General features: G+C 40.2%; 1 protein-coding gene across 1 annotated transcript in view; it reads left to right on the forward strand.

Annotated features, from left to right (window-relative positions):
• Positions 1-12,689, forward strand: part of FBXO47 (F-box protein 47) — a 28,297-nt gene extending 15,608 nt beyond the window's left edge. Inside the window, exons 6-10 of the mRNA XM_033183227.1 lie at positions 4,021-4,197; positions 5,438-5,584; positions 6,243-6,385; positions 10,405-10,564; positions 11,849-12,689. Coding sequence (XP_033039118.1) covers positions 4,021-4,197; positions 5,438-5,584; positions 6,243-6,385; positions 10,405-10,564; positions 11,849-11,964 — 743 coding nt within the window. The 3' untranslated portion in view covers positions 11,965-12,689. The remainder of the gene's footprint in view (positions 1-4,020; positions 4,198-5,437; positions 5,585-6,242; positions 6,386-10,404; positions 10,565-11,848) is intronic.
• The last annotated feature ends 4,573 nt before the right edge of the window (positions 12,690-17,262 follow it).

The raw sequence follows: 17,262 nt of genomic DNA on the forward strand, positions 1-17,262 counted from the left end.
ACAATGTGCAGAAGGAGACATGTATATGAATAATCATGGCAGGCAGAGGGCAGTGACTCATGCTTATAATCTCAGCACTTTAGGAGGCCAAGGTGGGAGGATGACTTGAGCCTAGGAGTTAGAGACTAGCACGGGGGACATAGCGAGATCCCCATCTCTACAAAAAAAAAGAAGTAGGCAGGCATGATCCAGTCACTGCACTCCAGCCTGGGTGACAGAGGAGGCTCTCCGTCTCAGAAAAAAAACAAAACAAACAAAACAAGTGAATGGATAAACAAAATGTGGTATATGCTGCAACATGGATGAACCTTGAAAACATTGTACTAAGTGAGAGAAGCCAGGAACACAAGGACAAATATTATATGGTTCTACTTACATAAGATACCTAGAACAGGCAAATTCATAGAGACAGAAAGTAGATTTGAGGTTACCAGGAGCTGAGGGCAGGAGGGAGTGGGGAGTTACTGCTTAGTGGTTACAGAGTTTGTGTTTGAGGTGATGAAAAACTTTTGGAAATAGACAGTGTGGTGGTTGAACAACAGTGTAAATATAAATGATGCCACTGAATTGCATACTTACAAATGGTTAGAATGGCAAATTTTATGTGATTTATATTTTACCACAATATAAAAAAATGATAATATATTATAAACCATTGAATTGCACACTTTAAATGGTTGAATTGTATGATATATAAATTATATTTCAATAAAGCTGTCGACAGAAAACAGTGATAGGCTGGGCAAGGTGACTCACACCTGTAATCCCAGCTACTCAGGAGGCTGAAGTGGGAGGATCACTTGAGCCCCTGAAAGTTGAGGCTGCAGTGAGCCATGACTGCTCTACAGCATTCTAGCATGGGCAACGGAGTGAGACACTGTCTCAGAAAAGCAGAGAAATAGTATATACCATTTCACATTCAGTTAGGATGGCTAGAATCAGAAAGTTCGATTTAGATAATAAGTGTTAGTGAGAATGTGACAACAATCCTCATCTATTGCTGGCGGGAATGTAAAATGGTGCAGTCACTTTGCAAAATAGTCTGACAGTTTCTCAAATGATTAAACATAGAGTTACATGATACATCAATTTCACTTCTAGGTGTATAGCCCCAGGATAAATGATACATCAATTTCACTTCTAGGTATATAGCCCCAGGATAAATGAAAACATATGTCCACCGAGAAACTTGTGCATGAATGGTTTTGTTGTTATTGTTTTGTTTTGTTTTGAGACAGGGTCTGGCTCTATCACCCAGGCTGAAGTGCAGAGGTACGATCTCAGCTCACTGCAACCTCCACTTCCTGGGCTCAAGCAATCCTCCAACCTCAGCCTCCCGAGTAGCTGGGACTACAGGCACATACTACTATGCCAAGCTAATTTTTTGGTATTTTTTATAGAGATGGGATTTCACCATGTTGTCCAGCCTGGTCTCAAACTCTTGGGCTCAAGTGGGCCTGTCTCACCCTCCCAAAGTGCTGGGATTACAGGCGTGAGCCACCATGCTTGGCCTACATGAATGTTAATAGCAGCATTATTCATAGCAGCCAAAAGATGGAAACATCTCAGATGTCCATCAATGGGTCAATAGATAAACAAAATGTAGTAGTACATCCATACCATAGAATATTATTTGGCCATTAAAAAGAATGAAGTGCTCTGGGGGTTGGGGGAGGGAGAACATCAGGAAGAATAGCTAATGGATGCTGGACTTAATATCTAGGTGATGGAGGGATGGGGGCAAGGGGAGGGATAATATTAGGAGAAATACCTAATGTAGATGACGGGTTGATAAGTGCAGCAAACCACCATGGCACAAACTCCCATGGCACAAACCACCATGGCACATACCTATGTAACAAACCTGCACGTTCTGCCCGTGTATCCCAAAACTTAAAAGTATAATAAAAATAAATAAATAAATATCTGGGTGATGGGATGATCTGTGCAGCAAACTACCATGGTACACATTTACCTGTGTATCCTGCATATCTTGCACATGTACCCCTGAACTTAAAATAAAAGTTGAAGAAAAAAAAAAAGAATGAAGTGCTGATACATGCTACAACATGGATGAACCTTGAAAACACTGTATTAGGTGAAATAAGCCAGTCACAAAATGCCACATACTATATGTTTTCATTCATATAAAAATCCAGAATAGGGGCCGGGTGTGGTGGCTCACACCTGTAATCCCAGCACTTTGGGAGGCCGAGGCAGGTGGGTCACCTAAGGTCAAGAGTTCGAGACCAGCCTGGCCAACATGGCAGAACCCCATGTCTACTAAAAATACAAAAAATTATCCAGGCGTGGTGAGAAGCGCCTGTGATCCCAGTACTCAGGAGGCTGAGACAGGAGCGTTGCTTGAACCCGGGAGACAGAGGTTGCAGTGAGCCGAGATCGCACCACTGCACTCCAGCCTGGGTGAGGAGCAAGACTCTGTCTCAAAAAAAAAAAGAGAAAAAGAAAAAAATCCAGAATAGGGAAATCCATGGAGACGGAAAGTAGAGTATTGGTTGCTTAGAGCTGGGGGTGGTAAAGGACAGAGAGATAACAAGATGATAGCAAAAAGAACAGCATGTCTTTTTGAAGCGATGAAAATGTTCTAAAATTGACTATGATGATGGCTGCACATATCTCTGAGTATAAAAACCATTGAATTGCACACTTTAAATGGGTAAATTGTATGGTATGTGATTTATATCTCAATAAAGCTTTTGAAAAAGTAGTCCTATGTTAATCTGAATTTTTTGAGATGGATTCTGGCTCTGTTGCCCAGGCCAGAGTGCAGTGGTGTGATCTCGGCTCCCTGCAAACTCTGCCTGCTGGGTTCACACCCATTCTCCTGCTTCAGCCTCCCGGGTAGCTGAGACTACAGGCACCCGCCACCACACCCGACCAATGTTTTTGTATTTTTAGTAAAGACGGGGTTTCACCGTGTTAACCAGGATGGTCTCGATCTCCTGACCTCGTGATCCACCTGCCTCGGCCTCCCAAAGTGCTGGTATTACAAGCGTGAGCTGCCGCGCCCGGCTGTTAATCTAAAATTTTTGTAGCCAAGTGTAGTAACTCATGCTTTGTAATCTCAACACTTTGGGAGGCTAAGATGGGAAGATCTCTTGAGGCCAGGGGTTCAAAACCAGCCTGAGCAATATAGTGAGACCTCTGTAACTACAAAAAATTAGCCTGTGGTCCCCGCTACTAGGGAGGCTGAGGTGGGAGGATTGCTTGCACTCAGAAGTTCAAGGTTGTAATGAGCTATGATCAATCATGCCACTGAACTCCAGCTTGGGTAACAGAGCAAGACCCCATATCTATCAACAACAGCAACATAACATTTTCTTTTTTGGGGGGACAAAGTCTAGCCCTGTCACCCAGGCTGGAGTGCAGTGGTGAGATCTCAGCTCACTGCCGCCTCTCTCTCCTGAGTTCAAGTGATTCTCCCTGTCTCAGCCTCCTGAGTAGCTGGGATCACAGGCATGTGCCACCACTGCCACCTGGCTAATTTTTTGTATTTTTAGTAGAGACAGGGTTTCGCCATATTGACCAGGCTGGTCTTGAACTCCTGACCTCAGGTGATCCTCCTACCTCAGCTTCACAAAGTGCTGGCATTACAGGCGTGAGTCACCGCACCTGTTCATAAAATTTTCATAGAGGAAAATGAAGTGACTCTTTCAGTACAAAGTGTATTAATGATGTATGTCTTTGACCTTTCTCTGCATTTATTTCTTTTTAAATCCAAAATTGTACAAGAGTCTGGTAAGCTTAAGCATGTCTTTTGATTGATTGATCCATTATTCAAAATATTGATTATAAATCTGGAAGGTAAGAGAAAGTAAGTAGATAGACAAATTATGAAGTTAGGGGAGTTTAAGAATAGATAATCTCTTGGTTACTTCCTGTTTAGAAACCTAGTTTACTATCACTAACCATAATGATTAATAAGTTGCTTTGATCACTATTCAATATGCACAGCAGCCTTTCTACAAAGAATGATTTACAATTCTTTTGTCTTCATAGGAAGTGCCCGAAAACTTGAGTTAAGGATTAGACTCTTCTGTAGGAATGTCCTCCTTGATCATTGGACACATCAAAGTGATTCTGCTTTTTGGTTGACACGAATATTAAAACCATGGCCAATGGTGAATCAGGCAAGATTACTGTATATCATCTTTGGGCCAATATCTCCTCAAGATGGTGAGCACCCATTTTTCAGGGGTGTAACATAACTGGTTCATTATTTTTACTTTAGGAAGCATATATATATTTAGGAAGCATATATTATACACACACACGCACACGCACGCACGCACACATGCACACAGTGGTACAATCACGGCTCACTGCAAACTCCACCTCCCGGGTTCAAGCAATTCTCCTGTCTCAGCCTCCCAAGCAGCTGGGACTGCAGGTGCGTGCCACCATGCCGAGCTAATTTTTTGTTTTTTGTTTTTTGTTTTGAGACGGAGTCTCGCTCTCACTCTGTTTGAGCTGGAGTGCAGTGGCGCAATCTCAATCTCAGCTCACTGTGACCTCCGCTTCCTGGGTTCACACCATTCTCCTGCCTCAGCCTCCCGAGTAGCTGGGACTACAGGCGCCCGCCACCACACCCAGCTAATTTTTTGTGTTTTCAGTAGAGATGGGGTTTCACCATGTTAGCCAGAATGGTCTCGATCTCCTGACCTTGTGATCCACCCGCCTCAGCCTCCCAAAGTGCTGGGATTACAGGCGTGAGTCACCACGCCCGGCCAATTTTTTGTATTTTTAGTAAAGATGGGGTTTCACCGTGTTATCCAGGATGGTCTCGATCTCCTGCAGGGTCCCACTTCATTACCCAGGTTGGTCTCAAACTCCTGGGGTCCCACCTTGGCCTCCCCAAGTGCTAGAATTACATGCATGAGCCTCTGTGCCTGGCCAAGAAGCATACACACACACACACACACACACACACACACACATATATATATATATATATTTTTTTTTTTAGACAGTCTCGCTCTGTCACCCAGGCTGGAGTTCAGTGGCCCAATCTGCACTCACTGCAACTTCTGCCTCCTGGGTTCAAGCGATTCTTGTGCCTCAGCCTCCTGAGTAGCTGGGACTACAGGCATGTACCACCATGCCCAGCTAATTTATATGTTTTTAGTAGAGACAGGGTTTCACAATATTGACCAAGCTGGTCTCGAACTCCCGACCTCAAGTGATCCTCCCACCTCGGCCTCCTAAAATACTGGGATTACAGGCATGAGCCACCACACCTGGCCAGAGGTGTTCAAATCTATACTATTACCAGAATTGACTTCTTGTTATGAAAGTTAAAATGAAAGTAGCTTGTATAAGTAATGGGATTCCATTCTGCAATTCACTTTCCTTTTTGAACAAGTCTTTATCACAAAGCCAACTATTCTGTCATAGCCTCGTTTTTGTTTCAATTCAGGACAGGTGGTTTGGCAGAAAATGATAGAAGAACCTACAGATGAATTCAGTCTGAAAGGTTTGGCTAATGCCATTAAGTTACTATATGACACTAGCACTAAAGAGTGGACAGCAGATGATGTTATCAGTCTTATAGATGAACTATCAGGTAAAAAATATATATTTACTAACATAGAATAATAGAAGTTTATTGTTAAAATGCAGTTATAAAATTGTAACAAATGATGTGTCTGTTGGAAATCACTGAATGCTCTAAAATATTTAAAGAGTTTGGCATTATGTTTGAAAAGAATGCATATAATGAACTTACCTTCCTTTGCTTGCCAATTTTATAAATAAACATTTATTATTATTATTATTATTTGAAAGCCTCTTCATTTAATTAGCTCAATTACTCCCATGTTGTAAATTTTCAGAAACACCCTCCTAGGTTCTGTAAGAAGCCCTCTTCTGCAAGTAAAGGAGAGGTGAAACAATTATTCCTATTCCTGCATAATCCTTTAAGATTCTAAAGTTTACAAGGATGCTTTCCTTGCACAGGGTTAGATCACTTTGCCTGCTGACCTATGTGTAGGAGAATTGCTTTGATTATATTATTAGTTTATTTGTAAGAGTCTCCATGACATGGCAATAACGTGTCTCTAACTGAATGTCATAATTGGAAAACTAGAGCATTTTTTTTTAGCATTTCCCTCGGCACTAATTGTATTTCCAATAAAGTGATAAAATATTGCATGTACTTAATGGTATTTACTATAGCTGTTGTGTGATTTCTCATTAAATAATTGTTCTTCCTCTAATAAAAGTGGTTCCCCGTGAGTGGCTTCTAGAGAATAATGCACGTCTCCTAATGCTAAGTGGAAACAACATCTGTTTCACTTTCATGGCTAGTAAAGCTGTGAATGGACGGACCATTGAACTGGCAAGGCTCATAGTCTTTTTGGCTTTGGTAAGCAAAAATAAGTTTTTCTCTAGCAAGTTGTTTAACACTACAATTGACCTACCAGGGAGCTGCCCTTAAGGAACTGAAATGTGGACAAAAAACATTTCGTAAAAATGAGTATTGAAGTATATATTTTTAATGTTTCTTTTTCAAAATATTAAAATATTTGTTTTGTTTTGTTTTGTTTTTTGAGACAGAGTCTCACTCTTTTGCCCAGGCTGGAGTGCAGTGGTGCAGTCTCAGCTCACCGCAACTTCCGTCTCCCGTATTCAAGCAATTTTCCTGCCTCAGCCTTCTGAGTAGCTGGGACTAGAGGCGTGCGCCACTATGCCTGGCTAATTTTTGTACTTTTGGTAGAGACGGGGCATCACTATGCTGGCCAGGCTGGTCTTGAACTCCTGACCTTGTGATCCACCCGCCTCGGCCTCCCAAAGTGCTGGGATTACAGGCGTGAGCCACTGCACCTGGCCTAGTATTAAAACATGTCATGAACTATAATATTTGGAATCATCCCTTCTATTAACCTCTCCCCTTTTCAAGTCTGAATTTTCATTATACAGTTCTGCTAAGTTATATTCTTTTTTTAAAAAATCGGTTTTAAGAAAAGCATCCCATTTGATTTACTTCAAAATAATCACTGTGGGGGTGGGTTGGATAGAGGACTTGGGAATAAATGGAGATGGAGTTGAAATAAGATTGATAATTGTTGAAACTGGGAAATGAGTACTGGGAGTTTATTATATTATTCTCTCTAATTTTGTATAGTCAAAATGTTTCCAAATAAAAAGTCTTGAAAATATATTTAGGCTGGGCGGGATGGCTCACACCTCTAAACCCAGCACTTTGAGAGGCTGAGGCGGAAGGATCACTTGAGCCCAGGAGTTCGAGTCTAGCCTGGGCAACATGGTGAAACCTATCTCTCCAAAAAATACAAAGATTAGCTGGGTGTTTTGGCAACGTCTCTGGTCCCAGCTACTCAGGAGGCTGAGGTGGGAGGACTGATTGAGCCTGGAAGTTTAAGGTTACAGTGAACCAAGATTGTGCCACTGTACTCCAGTCTGGGCAACAGAACGAGACCCTCTCCCCTCTCAACACACACACACACACACACACACACGTGCATACATATATATAAAATATTATATTTAATATTCATTTAACACAAATTTGTATTAAGTGCTTACTATGGGCCATAAATTATGAGATTCTTGAGCCCAGGAGTTCGAGAGCAGCCTGGAAAACACAGCAAAACCCTGTCTCTACAGTAAAAATTTTTTAAAATTGGCCAGGCATGATGGCTCATGCCTGTAATCCCAGCACTTTGGGAGACTGAGGCAGGTGGATCACCTGAGGTCAGGAGTTTGAAACCAGCCTGGCCAATGTGGTGAAACGCCAACTCTACTAAAAGTACAAAAAGTAGCCAGGTGTGGTGGCGGGTACCTATAATCCCAGCTACTCAGGAGGCTGAGGCAGGAGAATCACTTGAGCCCAGGAGGCGGAGGTTGCAGTGAGCAGATCATGCCACTGCACTCCAGCCTGGGTGACAGAGTGAGACGCTGTCTCAAAAATAATAAATAATTAAAAAATTTAAAAATTTAAAAAATTAGCCAGGAGTTGTGTCATGCATGCCTGTGAGCTCAGCTACTCAGGAGCTGAAGTGGGAAGATCACTTGAGTCTGGGTGATCAAGGCTGTGGTGAGCCAAGATAGCGCCACTGTACTCTAGCCTGGGCAACAGAATGAGATCCCATCTCAAAAAATAAATTAAGTAAAAGGCTGGGTGCAGTGGTTCATGTCTATAATCCCAGCTCTTTGGGAGGCTGAGCCCAGAGGATCACTTGAGGCCAGGAGTTCAAGACCATCCTGGGCAATATAGGGAAAGCCTCAATTCTACAAAACAAAATAAAACTAGCTGGGTGTGGTGGTGTGTGCCTATTGTCCTAGCTATTCAGAAGGTTGAGGCGGGAGGATCACTTGAGCCCAGGAGTTTGAAGCTGCACTGAGCTATGATCACACCACTGCACTTCAGTTTGCATAGCAGAGGGAGACCCTGTCTCTAAAAAATAAATAAGTAAATGAATAAGTAGGAGTTCACCAGGCAGATAGAGGGTGGCAGCAGGTTATTCAAGGCAGAAGAAAAATGGGATCATGTGACTGTATTCAGGACACTGTAAGCAGTTGAGTATGATTTCTGAAGGGTAAAATGTGCAGAAGAGTAGAAGGAGGTGAGATTAGACGTGAAGGGAGAGGCTAGGTAAGGAAGGGTTTTGTGGGCCTAACCCTTTTCTGTGGTTTCTGTGGAGCTTCAATCCGTTTTCAAATAGGGAGTTACTGAAAAGTTCTATGAAGGAGAGAGACATAATTGGCTTTGTGTTTTTGGCAGATCGTTTTGGCAGCACTATATAGCAAATGTAATGGAGAGAAAACCACTAGGGGTGGGGAAGCCTTCTCTAGAAAACCTTCTCTTATTAACATGTCAATTCTGATCATTAAAGTTCTCTGAATTGCCTCTGATTTGTCTTCTCTATCTTCATTTACTATTAGTGTCCTTAAGCCACTGTATATGTGGGGTAGGTCATCTCCCAAAATAGACTGCAAGCTCGTTGAAATCCAGTACTGTGTCACTTATTTCTTTCATAGTTCCTAGTACAGTATTTTACACATAATAAATAGTCAATAGATCTTTCCTATCACAGTGCTATTATTTAGTTACACTACTGTACAGTTTATTTTAATAATGTGCATTATTTATTTGGCTATGTGAGTTAAATTGGCAATTAAGGATGTTAGTAAAGAAACTTTTGCCGGGCGCGGTGGCTCAAGCCTGTAATCCCAGCACTTTGGGAGGCCGAGGCGGGCGGATCACGAGGTCAGGAGATCGAGACCATCCTGGCTAACACGGTGAAACCCCGTCTCTACTAAAAAATACAAAAACTAGCCGGGCGAGGTGGCGGGCGCCTGTAGTCCCAGCTACTCGGGAGGCTGAGGCAGGAGAATGGCGTAAATCCGGGAGGCGGAGCTTGCAGTGAGCTGAGATCTGGCCACTGCACTCCAGCCCGGGCGACAGAGCAAGACTCCGCCTCAAAAAAAAAAAAAAAAAAAAGAAACTTTTTACTTTTCAGTCAATTTTAGCAGAAACATGTAATATTTACTTTAAATATTTATCTTTTCAATAATGAAGAAATTTATTCCCTAAAATTATCAAGATGGAAAGTCGACAATACCATACAATTCTCTTGCTTATTGAAATTGCCTATTTGTCTGTCACCCTCATTGAACTTCTTGAAAATAGAGCCATATCTTTATGGTTTCTCATTGTATCTTCAGCTCCTAACAGGTGCTCAATAAATGTTTATTGAATGAGTAAATAAGCAGAATTCTTTTTTTTCTATGTTCATTAACTGTTTATATATATATATATATTTATATATATTATATATATTTATTTTGTGTGTGTGTGTGTGTGTGAGATGGAATCTGGCTTTGTCCCCCAGGCTGGAGTGCAGCAGTGTGATCTCCGCTCACTGCAATCGCCGCCTCCTGAGTTCAAGTGATTCTCCTGCCTCAGCCTCCTGAGTAGGTGGGATTATAGGCGCCCACCACCACACCTGGCTAATTTTTGTATTTTAGTAGAGACAGGGTTTCACCATGTTGGCCAGGCTGGTCTCGAACTCCTGACCTCAGGTGATCCGCACACCTCGGCCTCCCAAAGTGCTGGGATTACAGGCATGAGCCACCGTGCCTGGCCTGTGTTCAATATTAGGTATTGCATTAGTAAATAATATTCTATGATAATCTTAAATTAGGCTTGTATTTACTTCATACTTTTTTCCCATTAAAATCATACCATTTGAAAGCAAAATAGTATTAGTTACAAGGGCATTTCCCATGTATAGACTCAGTATGGTGTCAGATATCATAAATTATGTAAAATCACAAACTATCATTGTTCATCATTGTTCACCATTTTCAAATTCTATAGCTTTTTTCACATGAAGTTTACAATGCTTTATATGTCTAAATCAGGTGTGTGAGAAAGAACTATACTGCATGGATTGGACAGTTAAAATGATGCAAAAAGTCTGCAAAGTCTTTAGCACTCCAGTGGAAAGAAATAACTTCCTGCAGAATGTGGCAAATGCATTTGCATGTGTTATAATGGAAATGCTGCAATCAATTATGTCTGGTGAGTAGGAATGTACTTGGTGCACAGGTGTGCATAAAACTGTGCTCTAGTCTCCACCTAAAATGGAGATATTTTTCTCTAACAGTCCTAGAATAGAAAAAAAAGAAAAAAGCTATTGCTATGTTGACTTTAAAAATATATATATTAACAATAAATGGAGCAGACTTCTTGTTTGTTTTTCCTTGCAATATATTTAGTTCCTGGCTTTCATCACTTTAAATATCTAGTATTGGTTTTAATGGAGAATATAAAGTTGAAAAGTCTGCTCTGAAAGGAACCACTTTCAATTTTGCACAGCAAAAAAATTTAACTTGCTCACTTACCAACTGTCACTAGCATAAAAATATATTTGTAAATACTATTTTACAGCTTTATTAAGTAACCAACATGATAATTAACTCTATTTTACATGAGAAAACTAAGGCTTAAAGAAGTTACCTGACTTACCAAGGTCTCAAAGTTAGAAGCAATAAAGCATGGATGAGCATCCTTTTCTTCTGACTTCTAATCTACTTTTCTTATATAATTCCATGATTTCAGTAGTCAACCTGACTTAGTAAAGTCACTAACAAAAAGCCTTCTGTTTAAATATTACTAGGGAAGGCCGGGCGCGGTGGCTTACACCTGTAATCCCAGCGCTTTGGGAGGCCAAGGCAGGCAGATCACGAGGTCAGGAGATCCAGACTATCCTGACTGACACGGTGAAACCCCGTCTCTACTAAAAATACAAAAAATTAGCCGGGCGTGGTGGTGGGTGCCTGTAGTCCCAGCTACTTGGGAGGCTGAGGTAGGAGAATCGCTTGAACCTGGGAGACGGAGCTTGCAGTGAGCCGAGATCGCACCACTGCACTCCAGCCTGGGCGACACAGGGAGACTCTGTTTCAAAAAAATAATAAATAAATAAATAAAGAAGTATTACTAGGGAAAATTAGAACCTCTTATGTTTCAAATAAATTATATACTTACAAGGCAGACAGATCACCTGAGGTCAGAAGTTTGAGACCAACCTGGCCAACATGGAGAGACATCGTCTCTACTAAAAATAGAAAAATTAGCCAGGTGTGGTGGTGCATGCCTGTAATCCCAGCTACTTGGGAGGCCGAGGCAGAAGAATTGCTTGAACCCAGGAGGCAGAGGTTGCAGTGAGCCAAGATGGCACCACTGCACTCCAGCCTGAGCAACACAGGGAGACTCCATCTAAAAAAATACATTAATTAATAAAATAAATTATATACTTAAAATTTTAACTGTCATTTTATTTTCCCTACTATGTATGGCACATAGGAGACCGTGATGAAGATGACAGCAGCTTTCTGAATTTGTTCCATCTTGTACATGCTCAGGCTAACTTCCATAAAGAGGTCCTGTATTTGACCATGAATACTTCTCTGTCTGCCTAAATCCTCAAAAAGCCTTGCCTTTAGAGAGGAGTGGTACTTTTTCACTGAAAAAATAGCATCCATGGGACTTTTTATCATCCAAGTAACCTAAGAATTCAAAAGCTGGATAGAATTTTAGAAGCAACTACTTACATCGTTATTAATATAAAAATAACAGGCAAACTCAAGAATGAACTGAGATTTCTCTGGAAAACAAGCTCTGCCTCTCCAGGTTTTAGTCAACCTAACACCAAACCAAAATAGAATGTTAACTGTTCAAGAATCTGGGACCAGCCAACCTGTATGTGTGGATTTTTGAAGCAAGAGAAAATTCCATTTTATAGTTAGACCCAAATTCACTAAATAGTATGTGTGTTCACTTTGTTTAAGTTGTATAGACATAGCCCAGAATGTTTTGTGAAGATTTGCAATATGGTATTTTGGAATGTGTAGAATACAAATCACAGTTTTTACTACCTTCTTGGCATATGCTTACAAAGAACATCATATTTTGTTCATGTTTTACATGAACTAATGGATAAAAAAGCATACGTATATGTCTGTGTGTGTATATATATATATAGAGAGAGAGAGAGAGAGAGAGACCTTCATATATTTCCTTCTGTAAGATAATCATACAAAAGGTCTATACATACAGGAAGGTGTATATTGTCTCAATACAATGAAATCTTTTACTGGGGATTCAAATAAAATGTAGCAAATAAGAGAAAAACAAAATGAAAGAAAATAGCTATTCTGCTGCCGGAATAATCTTTACAAATAGTTTTTACTTCTTCCTAAAGCTTTTCTCCTTCTCTTAAAAAGTGAGATTTGGCTGGGTGCAGTGGCTCACGCCTGTAATCCCAGAAATTTTGGAGGCTGAGGCAGGAGGATCCCTTGAGTCCAGGAGTTGAAGGCTACAGTGAGTTATGATTGCACCATTGCACTTCAGCCTGGTCACACAGTGAGACCCTGTTTCTAAAAAAAAAGAAACAAAACAAAACAAACGAGATTTGACGAAGGAAACTAAAAGTATGGGTGGTTTACAGCAGCCCATGAGAGAGTAGGGTTCAGTTCTCTTCACTCAAGTATATAGATTCCAAGAAGCTGCAGGACTATTTCAGCCTGACTAGCATCTGCCACTACTGTTTTTACTTTTACTATTAAAGTAGATAATAATAGTACTTGACAGGGCTGAAATAATGCTGGAGTCCTCCTGGATCTCCCATCCCATTTTTTTCTCCTTGGGTTTGAGCACTTTACTTCTGAAGACACATTGCTACCACCTGGACTTCTCAGAGGCTGGCTTTCTTTACCCACGCTCTTGATTTAATTCACCTTTGGAGCTGATGAAGGGAAGAAACACTAGAGGATATGGAAAGTATCTGCAGAAGTAGGGTGTAAATTGTGGGAAATTCTCAAATGTTTGGTAAGAGGGTCTCAGTGAGAGATGAATAGGACTGAGGAAGAGTGAAAATTGTGGAGAAAATACAAATTGTGAAAACAGGATTTTATTGTATTTCAGTAGTAAAGGCACTTACCTTCATCTCTGGAGGGTGAGAAGTTTAACTGTCTTTTTCTTTTTCTTTTTCTTTTTTTTTTTTTTTGAGACGGAGTCTGGCTCTGTCGCCCAGGATGGAGTGCGGTGGCCGAATCTCAGCTCACTGCAAGCTCTGCCTCCCAGGTTTACGCCATTCTCCTGCCTCTGCCTCCCAAGTAGCTGGGACTATAGGCGCCCGCCTCGTCGCCCGGCTAGTTTTCTGTATTCTTTAGTAGAGACAAGGTTTCACCGTATTAGCCAGGATGGTCTCAATCTCCTGACCTTGTGATCCGCCCGTCTCGGCCTCCCAAAGTGCTGGGATTACAGGCTTGAGCCACCGCGCCCGGCCTAATTGTCTTTCTTAGATGGATTTTCCAACTGTAATTCCATTGGTGGCAGGAATTTTTTTCTCCAGTTTTTCATTAGCATATTTATGCAAAAACAAAGTTCTTGCTTTTATCCTGGTTTCATTTTCTTCTTCTCAATTTAAGAATTCACCTCAGTTGAATTATAAATGGAATTGAATTATAAAGAGTAAAAGTTGGCAGATATCAGAGTATAAAATAATACCTTAGTTTTTTCATTTTCCCCTCTCTTTTTTCCTATACATGCTTGCAAAGCATAGATTTATCAAAACATTGGTTATTCCAAGTTAAGAACATACCTCTTCAACTACCTGTAAGGGAAAGAAAAAATAAGGAAAAAAAAAGTGAAATATTTAAATATAAATAGTGAATTTTTTTTTTTTTTTTTTTTTTTTTGAGACTGAGTCTCATTGTGCTACCCAGGCTGGAGTGCAGTGGTGTGATCTTGGCTCACTGCAACTTCCGCCTCTCTGCTTCAAGCGATTCTCCTGCCTCAGCCTCCCCAGTAGCTGGGACTTACAGGCGTGTGCCACCATACCTGGCTAATTTTTTTGTATCATTAGTAGAGACAGGGTTTTGCCATGTTGGCCAGGCTGATTTCAAACTCCTGACTTCAGGTTATCCACCCGCCTCGGCCTCCCAAAGTGCTAGGATTACAGGTGTAAGTCACCATGCCCAGCAATACTGAATATTTTTAATATTTTAGTAAATGGATTCTAGATTTCATTTCCTTAGAGAAAGAGATTTGGCATTATAAAGTTTCCTTGAATTCCCTGAATGATCCCAGTCTCCATAGCAATTATTTTTAGCAAGTTTACAAAAGAAGCATGTAAAACATATTTGGTCTGGGTTTTGAATCTTCTTTATACACTTGAACTGACATGACTGCTGCTGTAATTTTAAAAAACCCTCACATTATTTATTTCATTATTCTTAATAATTGTGAGATTATTATATCATCCTTACCAAAAATTTGGAACCTAAAAAGTTTGATTCATTCTTTGGGTGCAGGAAATAAACTGTGTCATTCTGCCACCAATAAAAAGCAAGCTAACAAATTGTCCTTTCAATTGTTAAAAAATATAAATAACATTTATGACCAAATTTGCAGTTTTTTCAATTCGGTGGTCCATTGTTTTTTGCCGAATACCTTTGTCATGAGGAAGTGTAATGTCAAATTTTAAAGGGGAAATTAACTTTTAAAAGCGTATGTTGTTCTTACCAGTATTATCAATGTTTAAGTGATGGTATAGGCAGTCATATTGTCACAGAAAAAAAGAGAATTTGGAATATGAATAGTTTAAAAACATTAGGAGACTGTCAATTTCTAGCTAACTCTGGAACAGTCATAACAACATAACTATGTAAAGTACTAACAAGTCAGATAATTTAGCCTGTACTGTTTTTTAAAGTAGAAGATTGGCTGCTGGGCGTGGTGACTCATGATCCTAGCACTTTGGGAGGCCGAGGCGGGCAGATCACAAGGTCAGGAGTTTGAGACAAGCCTGGCCAAGAGACCAGCCTAGCCAGTGTGGTGAAACCCTGTCTCTACTAAAAATACAAAAATTAGCCAGGCATGGTGGCGGGCGCCTGTAATCCCAGCTACTTGGGAGGCTGAGGCAGGAGAATTGCTTGAACCCGGGAGGCGGAGGTTGCAGTGAGCCAAGATCACGCCATTGCACTCCAGCCTGAGCGACGGAGCGAGACTCTGACTCAAAAAAAAAAAAAAAAAAAAAAATTGGCTTAAATTAGCAGACCTCAGCGCCCAGCTCCTTTTTCCTTTTTGTAATGATTTCCTCAACCTCCTTTGACTTTGATTTGTAGAACGATTTTTTACTCCCTGTAGAAGGCAAGTTCAATAACACGTTATTATCTTTATCTTTATTATTATTTCTACACACACCATGCACCATAATAGTACTAACAAACTAATGATGCTACCTTCCTTAGAAACTGATTGAAAATGTACAACTTGTGATAAACTCTCTGTACCTTGTGAAACTATGAAACTTTAACACTTTTTTGGAGGATTCCTTCTCGTGCCAATTATGAGATACCCAACAGAAGGTGCAGCTGGAAATACCATCTTATGTCAATGAATAACAAATACTAACCTCTTTGTGATTATTACTAAAAGGTTAACCTCTTTATGCAAATAGTACTCAGTTGTATGATTACAGATTTTTACATCAATAAATATTGTGAAAGGTAAAAATAAGGCTATTACAAAAGCCTCTTTGGTTATTGGATATCTTACTAACAATGTGACTTCTGTAGCACTTCCACCAGCAGGTAACTGTGAAACCTGTAAGAAATCAGGATATGGACATATGCTTCTTGGTTTTTGAGGTATTACTAAGCTAGGAAAGGTGACCTGAAAGATAGCTGCATTGAACAGTCTTCTCCAGGTTAAAAAAGAAAAAATTTCCAAAGGACTAAGATTGCATTCTTTTCTTTTTTTTTTTTTTTTTTTTGAGACGGAGTCTCGCTCTGTGGCCCAGGCTGGAGTGCAGCGGCCGGATCTCAGCTCACTGCAAGCTCCGCCTCCGGGGTTTACGCCATTCTCCTGCCTTAGCCTCCCGAGTAGCTGGGATTACAGGCGCCCGCCACCTCGCCCGGCTAGTTTTTTGTATTTTTTTAGTAGAGACGGGGTTTCACCGTGTTAGCCAGGATGGTCTCGATCTCCTGACCTCGTGATCCGCCCGTCTCGGCCTCCCAAAGTGCTGGGATTACAGGCTTGAGCCACCGCGCCCGGCCTATTGCATTCTTTTCATCGAGAAAGCAGATATATTCCATTTAAGGGCAAGATTGGAAAAAAAAAAAGAAGAAAAATATAACTCCAGAAAATTTCTCAAATAACTAGAGACTGAAAAAAGGACGCTACAAACCCCAATGATTTGCCCTTTGAAAGACTCTTAAAATAATAATAGTAATACTTGTAGACATTCTGAGATCACTGCTTTCTTAAAGGTACATATAACTGGAAAATATGCATTGCTATTTCAGAAGTATTGTATTTATGATAAAATTTCTTTGATACTAAATATATGATATTTGCTAAATTTTGTTTATTTACTATATTAATAAAACTATGTTAAAATTGAAAACATTCCAACTTGTTTAGAGTTTGTCATTATGCAAGTCATTGAGTTTTTTGTGGGGGAACTTATCTTCATTTAAGCTGTTAATTATAGTTCTACCATGATCAAAAAAAGAAATGTCTTAATATAAATTAATATTGTAATTAGGTGTATATTTATGTATGTGTATACTTACACTTAATATTAGCATAAAATTAAATAATTTCATTTACTAGCAATAACTCATAAACAGTAATCTATAGAACAGTATTCTGCACTGTTCCGCTATTTAATTCAGTGATTAAATCCATAAGCAATGAATATTCCAATTACT

Source organism: Trachypithecus francoisi, unplaced genomic scaffold (assembly GCF_009764315.1).
Source record: "Trachypithecus francoisi isolate TF-2019V2 unplaced genomic scaffold, Tfra_2.0 Lachesis_group20, whole genome shotgun sequence".
Classification (NCBI taxonomy): domain Eukaryota; kingdom Metazoa; phylum Chordata; class Mammalia; order Primates; family Cercopithecidae; genus Trachypithecus; species Trachypithecus francoisi.